The 12,408-nt window shown below is 32.9% G+C and overlaps 1 protein-coding gene across 2 annotated transcripts in view; it reads right to left on the bottom strand.

The window, feature by feature from the left end:
• Nucleotides 1-423: 423 nt before the first annotated feature.
• Nucleotides 424-12,408, bottom strand: part of LOC143228101 (QRFP-like peptide receptor) — a 34,551-nt gene continuing 22,566 nt past the window's right edge. The window contains exon 5 of one of the 2 annotated variants that reach the window (XM_076459427.1): nt 424-1,579. In XM_076459427.1, the coding sequence (XP_076315542.1) occupies nt 1,361-1,579 (219 nt within the window). In that variant the 3' untranslated portion in view covers nt 424-1,360. Of the gene's footprint in view, nt 1,580-3,219; nt 3,414-12,408 lie in introns of those variants that run through there. The other variant, XM_076459428.1, reaches the window with a different exon arrangement.

The following is a 12,408-nucleotide window of genomic DNA, read 5'->3' on the forward strand; positions in this document are numbered from 1 at the left end:
TGATATCTATTTTTTCAACACCATATGATATTAAACTTTAATAATTAGTTGTTTCCATGAAAGAGCATCAGTGGGTCCAACACGTGGTTAAGGTTTATATAGAAAGAGCTTAATATATCTCAATCATCAAATGTTTTATAAGGGTTGAAATCCATGCACACCAGCACGAACACAATAGTTTTGGTTTTACACGTAATGACTAATCCAAATATAACAACAGAATATCCATCCTGCACGTACACGGTGTCTGTTTTCTACAGTAGCTGATGTGAATCTCTAAGCTGATAATGAAGTGAACTGAGATTACTTCGCCTCTTATTCGTTACATTATGAAACCTTGTTTTATATCTAACTTAAAATACACGATAGTACATCTTCTGCAATGATCATTGAAAACTATAAATACTATAAATAGTAGCCCATGAATATGTGACATTTGACATTGAATATTGATGAGATACACTCTAGAGCTTCTAAGATTCGAAGTGATAAAATTAACTCCATAACGTTCATTGTTAAAAAGGTCCAAATGCCACTGTAACTTACTGACACTTCGGACAGATCACTTCGCATATTACTGGCACAAAAGTTCTTCACGCAGCCATGAACTATTGGCGCAAAATTCCTGGACTTTATTATGTACTATTGTCTCTTCGAATTTGACATGGTCACATATTTTTACGAAAGACACACGTAAACCAATATATTATTCCGTAAGTAACTATATGTAGTACACATGAATATTCAAACATATTTACTACACGTGTCTTTTATTTGCTAAAACACAGATATTTTAACGAAGTATTTTTTCTTATAAATTAATCTAATGCTAAAAATAATTTGTTAACTTCAACTCATCGTTCGCTTTACTATTTGGCTTATTTCATTAATACATATAAAATAATGTTGATGATTTTAACAAAATATCTCTATAATGTATTTTCAGTATATAGCTACATTCTTAAAATTGTGTAGTATTTCGCAGCAAATCATTATAGGAATAACGCTGTAAGTTTCAACATTGATTATAACAATGTACTGAACATTGTCACAATTAGTTTAAAATCACATTATTTATTTTTGTAGTGCGGTGATTATTAACATTAATATTATAATCAATTTTTCAAAATAAAACCAGTTTTCAATACAGAATAAGACAAGGAATTTTACAAAGTAAGTACAGTAAAAAATGGGGTTGTATAATTTCCTATATTCACTGAACTCGTAAAATTTACCTATTGAGAAATACATTTCAAATATAATGCACGTTCGAACGAACATCAAATAAAACATTTGACAGTGAGTTTAAACGCCTGAGAAGAAAGAACCAAATCAAGTTCAAGAAGCTTCTTCGAGGAAATTAGAAGATTTTTTCAGACAAAGGACAGGAAAATGACTTCATCTTGATCAGAGGAGGGGGAGGAACATTCACCCTGTTGCAGTTGTTAGCTGTTACGATGACGTCAGTTGTTGTGCGGAAGGAACTGGTGTAACGGCTTCGAGTGAAGTGAACGTTCAGTCTCGTGATTCTTTTTGTCCTCCACGTATAACAGAGAAAACAGATTTGTTTCAAATCAGCCTAAGATAAGAAACAGCAATAGCCAAGTGTTAATTTGACTTTGAATATCTAATTAAGACATTATAATTTGAATTTAAAAGCTATTTTACAATTGCACTGAACTACTCGTAATTTAAAATAATTTCTTCACAAAACAAGTACCTTGGGTGATGATGCTCTTGTTACACAGCTTTTATTGCTGAGTCACTTTTACAAATACACTAATCCTTATAACTATATTATTCATGACATTTGTCTTCAAAGTACTATGAAATCTGATCATATACACACACACGTATATAGATATCATGTAAGAGCTTTAATATATCTAATTACTTAATCATCATACTTGAATAGTGGGAGGACAGTTATGTATAGTTAAAATCATTTTCACTTGATATTTTTGCATCCTAAGGAAAATAGCTGCTATCCTATAAGTAAGGTCCTCTAACGGAAAAGCAGTAAGAAAACGGACTTATAATGCTAAAATACGAATAGTTTAACTTCATTTATAAAATAAAATAAAAACTTTCGAATAGTTCTGTTGTAAATGTAATATTTCAAATTTCTTGTCTCAATGTAACATCAATTTTTGTAAACATAAGTTACAGAACGTTCTGTATGTAAAGAAAGACTAGATAGACCACTGGTAACGTAACTCCCAAAGGATGAAGTCAAACTTTATGGATATGTTTTTGCTTTTAGTGACAATAACTGAGTTACATTGAGGGTTCAGTATATTTCTGTGATGTAAGTAGATAATGCTACCAGAACACATCATTTTAACAATTATAAAAGCTAAGTGGTCTCGGGCCTTAATAAGTTGACGTTTCAAACTCCAAATGCTGCTTCGTCGAGAGATATCCGTTTAAAGGCTTTAATACAGTTGAGCATGTGTAACGTATCACTAATAATTTAGGTACAGATATTTAATAACGCCTGTCAAATTATTTTGTTTGTCCAGTGATTGCATGGATGAAATATGATCGATCGAGGTTGTGATAAATAAATATTGTGAATATAACGATTGGTCCTCGTATTGTTAATTCTAATATGAGACGCGCGTAATTCCACTGCTTCGTAATTGGGGTTAGATAATGTGAAGGCTTACAGCAGCATATATCAGTCGACGTTAATGCTGGTTAGCTAAATAATCAATGGTACTATTTTCCACTTTAAAAATGCTCTGCTGAATTTTATATCTTACCACTTAAATACAAAATATAGACGACAATTGTTAGAAATATGAAATCCTAAATTAGTGAAATAAAATATATAATATGTTTATTGATTGAAAATAGAGTTGTAACTTTGGTTTACCTGCTAGCATTTGATTATTTAATAAATACAGCTTTTCATTCACATAGTAAGAAAAAACGCTACGTGTTTACTTGGATTTATTTTCGTGTACATAAAAATTATCAAATATTTAACACAAAATTACCACTGAGTTATTATCTAACGACTGTTTTCGTTTTATAAATCTATAGCTATCAAATATTGAACAAGGTCACTATTGATCAATAAACACTCTAGTACACTGTTACTTTCAAGTCAGACCAGCTGGATCGAATGCAGATCAGTCTTTTTAATTTTAACCAAAATCATCGCACACTTACATTTTGAAGCTGTGGATGTATTATATAACGCTGACCGTTAAATCAAACCCAACTATTCGATTAATGGAAAACCTATATCCAACATGATAGCCCTTTCTTTAAGTGGGCGTTATAATGTTACAACCAGTCTCGCAATTCGTTATTAAAGAGTAACCAATAGTTGGTAGTGAGTGATACCGCCCAGTTTTCTTCCTTCTGGTCGACATTTCGAAATCTGAACCGCCCATGTGGCTTTGCTATAAGAAAAACACACACAAAGATAGATTATATAATATAATTAGTTAAAGTAATAGAGATATCTTAAATAATAGTAACTAGCATAGCATAAGAAACCAAACTAATTAATTGAAATTATAAAAGTAAATATAATAATAAATATATTGCAACACAGAACAAATAATTTTAAAAATTCCAAGAGTTAAATTCATTCAGTTAATCCAATGTAAATTATTGGGGCTGTGCAGTGCTCTTGCTTAGAAGAGACAAAGAGGTATCATTCAGGGTTAGTTACAAACGTCTAATTAATAAAGTCCTTCTTATTGACAATTATTTTGTATTTACCCCAAAACCATCTGGCCAGGTGGTAAGGCATTCAAATCGTATCCCCGTCACACCAAACATGCTCGCCCTTTCAATAGTCGGGGCACTATGTGACGGTCAAACCCATTGTTTGTTGGTAAAAAAGTAACCAACGAGGTGACGAGGGATGATGGTGATGGCTAGCTGTCTACCCTCTTGTCATATATTTCTCAATTGGCAGGTAGACTTCGTGTAACTTTGCTCGAAATTCAAAAACAAACCAAAGCCACGTGTTAATGGTTACCTCGCTTTAAAGAATTATTTCAGTAGAGACCGAACGAACATTGTAGATGACAAAAATTTATTAATTGAATATTTAGAACAAAGTCTAATGATTTGTTTTTGTTTTCATTTCACACCCATCAATATTAAATAACATATCAGATATTTTTTACATAAATATTTTAACGTCACATTACAAAATAAGAGGCGTCTTAGACCATAAAGCGCATTATGGAGAGTAAGAAAAAGTTTTAAAAATATAATTTTGCTTGTACTTAAGCTAAAGAATATATACTTGAAGTACATGTAACAGCCAAATCTAATGCTAATTTCATCACGTAAATAAACTAAGTGAAGCGTTTAAGAAACTATAGTAATATAAGCACTCAAACAGGAATCTGACAATTTTACAATTATTTATAGCTATACTTTCCACATCGCTGTTATCATGTTTTTAAAGAAGGTTTTGTTTATGCATTGAACTTTGTTTTTATGATGTACATGGAACAATAATGAATTCCTTAAGTAGGCGTGGTGGACGAAACAGTTACGGTAACATTACCAGTTTAATAGGTTGTTTTTTTTTCTACGTGCAAATTTCATTAAAAAGAATAATGTTTCTTTTCATTTCCGACAAAATGTACCACAAATACATAAGAATACTAATTTCAAACTGCTCTGAACGAAGGTCCCCAAAGGGTAATTACAATGTGTTGGTGAACATAAAGTAAAAACCTTTAAAAAACTCATTCCATGAAGGAAAGTAATATATATATATGTACATATAATATATATTTTTTCTGTGTACTGTTAATTTGATGGGTGTAGAACACCATCTACGTGGGTATACATAAAAGTTGAAAAGTAAACTTAAGAATTGTTTATTCTCTAACTGACTAGTGGAATTTTATTATCTATCTCACAATGCAACAATAACTTCATAAAGTGACGCACGTTCTACGTCAGTAGTACGAGAGTCATGATCTCTGCAGCTGCAATCACGTCAAGGAAATCCACGCCCAGTTCACTCTCGGTGATAAAAATACAATTAACACAGGTAAAATACCTAACAGAATTATCGCCTTTAGGTGCAGATGAATAACGTTTAATTATGTTTTGTAACGTTTGTATTTTATACTTTTATCAAGGGTTACAAATGCTCACGAGGCTCAGCTATAAATGAATGAATGAATCAGCTTTATTTTAAGTGTTTTTGTTTTATTTCATCCTTTGCTAGGATTTTATAAACATGTAATGAGAGTCTGTAAGAGCAAACATACAGACCAGTGTTATGCTTGCCACATATGACGTTAAGTAGTTGTTTTTTTTTAATTTTGTGCAAAGCTACACGAGAGCTATCTGCGATAGCCGGCCCTAATTTTGTTTTGCCTAAAAAGCGTCATTGTTCCGTTAACTTAGTTGTTGCAGAGGCTTAGAAATTTTACACCATCACAAAGCTGAAGATTGTGCAAGTTTTGATAACTTACATCTTTTTTTAAGTATTATTGTAGCAATAATAATGGTTTAAATGATTTAGTAATACTAAGATGTCGAGATGGACACAACAATTAGGTACAATAACAATAACAAAAATTACACAGATTGTAAGATGCTTTTCACACATTTCTCATAAATATTTCAAATTAGGGATGTGCACAAATAGTATTTTAATTTATTTTCTTAGCAGCATATCTGTTTCCAAAAAACACTTCGTTATTATTTTTACCTTGCGATCGACGGCGCTATTTTAAACATGTGTTCACCAATGACACTGACCAATGTCAAGGGTGAATTGGCACAAAGCAACTGGGATATCTGCACCAATAGACACTAAACAACCAACCAACTTATTTGATATGCAACACTAAGCATTTAATGTTAGGGTTTGAAACGCCGAAAGCCAGTAAGTAATTAAACGGACACTTTGAACAATAAATAAAGATTTTGCTTTGGAGCTTAAGGTTGTTTATTTATGAAGCGTCTAAAATACCCTACTATGCACTGAGCAAACTCTGAACAGATAAAATGGTAATAAACCTTATAGCGTGTAAAGATCTTTTGTTATATTATTATGAATGACTGCTAATCGAATTGTGTACTAACCGTTAACATAGAAGTACAATCGTGTAGTATATTATGTTTTAAGTATAATTTACCAATTACAAATTAAGTAGTATATATATATATAAACCATTATATTTTACAGCCAGTAAACATCAATTTCAGAAATTAATCTCATTTTCAGCGCTAATAAACAACTACATTTATACACAAGTATTGATGTAAATACGACCATGATTAAGCAGAGAACAAAACGTTAACAGTACTTATTGGTTGTAGTTTATTATTTCTCTAGATATGTTTGTAAAAAAAAAAGCTATTTAACAAAATAATAAACGCAGCACACTGACAGCCATAGCACAGATATCATTAATCAGAACTCATTTTGCAAGAATTTAGGCTGTTTGAGCTATAAGGAATTAATAAGAACAGGTGTTTTACTAACTGATCCTAATAGCTGAAAAATACTGCATGGATTTCTCGTGACACCACAGTATGTCTACGGAATTGAAACGTTACAAACCTAGTTTCGATATCTGTGGTGGGCAGAGCACATGTATCCCGTAGTATAGCTCAGTTATAGCCCCCTGCTGGTACAGCGGTATGTCTCCGGATTTACAACGCTAATATCAGGGGTTTGATTCCCCTCGGTGGGCTGAGCAGATAGCCCGATGTGGCTTTGCTATAAGAGAAACACACAGCTTAGTTATTAAGTACAAACAAACAGTCCCCTGAAATCAATAACCAAATCTATCCTTAAGCGTTCACGTGCAATGTTACATACAAGTACGAAAGCTTTATTTCCACCTTTCATCAGGCCGCCCAGACGTTAACAAAACTGTGTTATCACTGCAGCTAGTTAACAAGATTACTTAGTGTGCTTTTTCAAAGTATTACATGAAAGCAAATGGCTTCTGCTTCGTTTAGTTTTCTGAGTTATTGTTCGCGTAAGCCAAAAAGCGCGGTTTGACCAGGAATGATTATTTAAGGGGGAGGGAAAAACGACTTATTATTTATAGAAGACTATCTGATCAGAAATGTTTACATTTGTTCGTAATGAAATCACCTATTTAGTGAAGGACGGATAATGTTAGCCAGAAATGAAAAGTGAAGATTCCAGAACAAATGTTCGTGTGTGTATATATAAGAACAAAATAAATAAACTCATGATTAATGTGAAAATCAATATTTCTTCTAATATTACGGGTACTAGCGTTTTAGCTGAACACATTTACGTGCTACGCTGATAAAAGTTTAATAAAGATCATAGAAATCACGAGGTTTTTCCATTGTTTATTATCTTAACATTTTAAGTGTCGCTATAACATCAATTACGCTTTTTATGCACACATAAATTTACCACTACTATAAATCCTTTTTACACTGTGCCCTTTATAAAATATTTGAAAGAAAAATAATTTACACTTACATACATATTTCTTGATACTGCATTTCGCACAAGTTAGTTTTCAGATATGCAACATACAGAATTTATCAACTCGAGAGGCTCCGATGAAAAGAAAAATCGGCCTGTCATGCCCAGGTGGGTTAAGGCGTTCGACTCGTAATCTGAGGGTCGCGGGTTCGAATTCCTATCGCACCAAACATTCTCGCCCTTTTACCCGTGGGAGCGTTATAATACGATGGTCAATCCCACTCTTAATTGGTGAAAGAGTAGCCCAAGAGTTAGCGATGGGTGGTGATGACTAGCTACCTTCAGTCTAGTCTTACACTGCTAAATAAGAAATGGATAGCGCAGATAGCCTTCATGTAGCTTTGCACGAAATTCATAAACAAACAAAATGATGAAAATTATTTTATAGAATGATGTACTTTTTTTTTTAAACTGAAACATTATCTTTCTAATAATCCAGTTTAATCACTTCTATGTGAATACATGGCGATTTATTCAAGGAATACTGTGTAGAAATAGAAATTATTTATAAGAAACTTATTTCAGTACACTGTTATAAATATATGTTAATTGTTACTCACTCGCTTAAAATGATAAAAATATTTTGTCAGCCATTTATGAATATCAATTTTTTCTAATTTTTTTCTCTATTTGTTGGTGGCGTACTTTCACAATACACAAAGATGCAACTCTACTAAGTTAAACTTTCACAGCTCCAGAAAGTCATTATAGACATTTTTGCCATTAATAACATAGAAATATTCAATCACAATTTTGACATACAATTGTACTAAGATCAAAGATTTCAACCGATCTCCATGACTTGCTTGGAACACTAAACAACGCAATAAACCCACAAGGTATGTTTGAGTTGACGGTAGCTAACTCAATGCACCCTCTCCAGCTTCAGTTATATCTGAATAAACAATTTACAGCATTTCCAACATAGAGTATAACTGAAATTAATTATCTTAATTTACATATACTTATAATACTGACACTAAACAACTCAGTACTCACTTATAATCTACTTCTATATGCTGATAAAAAGAACAACAAATCATTACACACTATAACGCTGTTCCTACTAAATAATCGACTCAGTGATACTACCAACCTACCTCTACAGATACTAAATAATTTAATATTTGTTCTCCACTTGCCTCTAATGACATGTAAATGTCAAACAAACAATTTAAAACACCCTCTAAATTTTTTTTAACTGACAAAAGGTCAGTGGAATACAGTATTTACACTTTCTTCTTCTGACAAAAACAACAAAATACGACCCTTATAGCTGTCTCTATCAATAATGTTTTACCTAATACTGCTTCTACACTTGCTTTTAAATACCATAAAAAAAATACTAAATCTGCATTTGTCCTTAGAGGCACTAAGCAATTCTATATAGTCTCTCATGTGCAGTTACTAACACTAAACAAATCTATACAGCTTCTAAACCTATTCACACTGATAACAAAATGTTGTTTTTTTTCTTTTCAGCCGCGGCAAATCAGCTCACAGAATGTATCGAGCTATTTTTTCTCTAATATACAAACTATTAGTTCATAGCTTCATCCTCTCTTGCCTGATGGGCCCGGCATGGCCAAGCGTGTTATGGCGTGCGAGTCGTAATCTGAGGGTCGCGGGTTCGCATCCCCGTCGCGCTGAACATGCTCGTCTTTTCAGCCATGGGGGTGTTATAATGTGACGGTCAATCCCACTATTCGTTGGTAAAAGAGGAGCCCAAGAGTTGGCGGTGGGTGGTGATGACTAGCTGCCTTCCCTCTAGTCTTACACTGCTAAATTAGGGATGGCTTGCACAGATAACCCTCGAGTAGCTTTGTGCGAAATTCAAAGAAACAAACAAACTTACCTGATGTTGGATCTAATTAGAGTTTTATATTCAGAAGTTAAATCCTTTCGACTGATGTATTTGATCACGCCTCTAAGGTCTCATCGATTAATTTACTCGTATCTTGCTTGGAAAAATTTGAAGTGCCGCGAAGTATCTAAGATAACCTAGAAATAAAAGACGCTGTATCCAGTAGTTTGTAGCGTCGTAAGTCATCGTTATACAACCCTATACAGTTTATCACATGTCCATCATATTTGATTTCCTATTCAAATTGACTATCTACTAGTCCAGCCTTCTATATTTATGATTTTAGTTTCTCTCTTTTCTGTAATTATGAGTTTAACTCCACTTTAAAAATGCATCCTTGTTTTTTAATCTTATAGAATGGCTAAAGGCCTATTTTCGAGTTTTTAGGTTCAGTCATAGAAAAACTAACGATGTTTTAACGATATAGCAGTTGAACAAAACAGAATAATTTAAAAAAAAACTTTCAAGTATTTCTATAATTGCTTATTCTGTTATTTGTTCGTTGTGGTGAAAAATAATGCTGTGAACACCTGTGAAAGAAGAAACAGGAGTTGTATTTATAAAATGGCACAAAACTGTTTTCTACTCCAACATATATATATATTTGATAGTTTTCCTTTTATAAAACACGTTTTTCAGTTTACATGTTAAATTAGAGTCAAAATTGATTGGGAAAACTACATATTTTACCCAAGTTGCACAACAGTAAAATTTTGAAAGAATATTTTAGAGAGCAAAAGATCGGAATATCTTTAGTTGTCCAACCAGTTAGATATGTTAATCCCCTCAAACCAGTTAGATATGTTAATCCCCCCAAATCAGTTAGATATGTTAATCCCTCCAAACCAGTTACATTTCTTAATCCTCCACTTACTGTGGAAAACAGTAATAAAATTACTGAACCGCTGAGTAATTTATTGTATATTGTTTTGAAAGTTCTTAGATTTGAAGGTATATATATCAAAGGCAGTAAAAATTTTGTAATTCAGGTACCTAAAAATGTGAAACTACTTCGCATTATTTTAGATTAAAATGGTTCACTAATTCAATCACTAACTGCTTCTCCCTGTGTCTAATGATTCAGTTAAATAAATGACTTACATGCTAATAATATGTTTCCTTGAAAGTAAAACACTTTATTTTTGTTTAAAGCTACCGAGAATTACCTGCGTTACACGTTCCTAATTTGCAGTTTAACAGTAGAGCGGAGGCATCTGGTCACCACCACTCACCACCAACTCATGGGCTTCTCTTTTACCAACGAATAGTGGACTTGAATGTCACATTACAACTGCTGAAAGGGCGAGCATGTTTGGTGTAGCGAAGATTCGAACCCGCGACCTTCATATTGCGAGTCGAGCGCTCTAATCTCCTGGCCATGGATCAGAAGTACAGAAATTATTGATGTCGAGAAATTCTTTTAATTGTAATTCCCAAAATGAAATTTCTCTTTTAAAAAGTTCCACTCGAAGAATTGCGTGTTGGAAAAACTACTAACCTGAGTCTGAGAATTAATAGATGTAGGTATCATATTACAAATCCGAAAAATTTTTCCTCCTAATTAAGTACACATTTTTATTTCTGTAATTCCAATTAATTTAACGGACTGAATGATCCCCTTTTAAGATTTTCTTTTCTCGGAATTTTAATGAAAAGAAAAAACGACTAATTTAAAAACACTTCCCTGAATTGGAATGTTTGTTTCTTTTCGCAAAGCCATAATGGGCTATCTGTTGTGTCTGTAGTAAAGATTCGAACGATTAATTTTATAGTTGTAAGCCTATAAACATACAGCTGCCCTACCAGGACACAATTTGAACGGAAAGTCGTTAAGAAGCGAATTGCTAATAAAATAGTTTGTTTATTGTAAAGCAGAAAACTACACAATTTACTATTTGTGATGTACCCCCACAAGTACTGAAACCCGATTTTTAGTGTTAGAAGTTCGCAGGTTCACTGCTAAGCCTCTGGAAGGAAAGGGCTACTGATAGTGAGTCTGGAAGTTTTTGCTCGTACCTGAAGGATTAATGTCATTTAGGATAAACTAAATTGAGCTTTTTTTTAATAACATTAATATCTGTAATATGTGTATTTTGTGTAATCTATTGTAATTTTGTCGTTAACGTCAAAAATATTTTATTGTTGATTTTCATTTAAGGACGCGTTTTAAACAAACTTGAATATTTAATTTTTGTCTAAACTATAGATTTTTAGACTTCAATATTTTTACTTTTCCAAACGTGTTGAGATATTTTCTGCATTTTATAGATCGTATACTGCAGAGTACCCTATGCTGTGAAACCGGTATAATAATAAATAACAATTTGGAAAACATAGAGTCGAATGTAGTTACATATATAAATGGGTGTGTCTGTGGGTTTTATGTGTGACTGCTATAACTCCTAAAGGAAAGAACGTAGAACTCTAAAATTTTGCACACAAGCTAAGTTGGCCCTCAGGGTGTGAAGTTGGGTATCATTACTCATTCATCTACGTGCGCGAGTGCATATATTGTGAAGTAAGTAAGCTAAAACACACGTAGAAACGAATGTGTGACCGCCGTAACTAAGAAGAATGAATCTAGAAACCTTAAATTTTGCACATCTACAAAGTGGACCATGAGGATGTGCAAGTGGGTATCATTATTCCATGTGAATGTGCGCATCTTTTTATGAGGCAAGCTATCGACAAACCACTATAGAAAAGTAAATGTGATTGCCATAGATCTAAGAGGAAAGACCCTATAAACCTGAAATTTTGAACCCATTCTAGGTGGACCTTGAGAATGTGCACCTGGGTATTACTCATAATGAGGCAAAGCAACAGAAAAACACATAGAAGAGAAGTGTTTTCTTACATTACTAATAGAAATACAGATAGACAAGCATATGGGTTAGTGCACGCGTGTAAAAAAGAAGTGGTTTCTTATATAATAAATTTTAATATATAGAAAAGTCAGTGCGTTGTGATATAAATGCGTTCAAACAGTGGCTTTTATGTCATGTTGCTCAGCAACAAAAGTATATAGGTTATATGTTTATGATAAAATTGGTTCAGAATACACACACTA

The sequence above is a fragment of the Tachypleus tridentatus genome, chromosome 10, assembly GCF_004210375.1.
Source record: "Tachypleus tridentatus isolate NWPU-2018 chromosome 10, ASM421037v1, whole genome shotgun sequence".
NCBI classification, from domain to species: domain Eukaryota; kingdom Metazoa; phylum Arthropoda; class Merostomata; order Xiphosura; family Limulidae; genus Tachypleus; species Tachypleus tridentatus.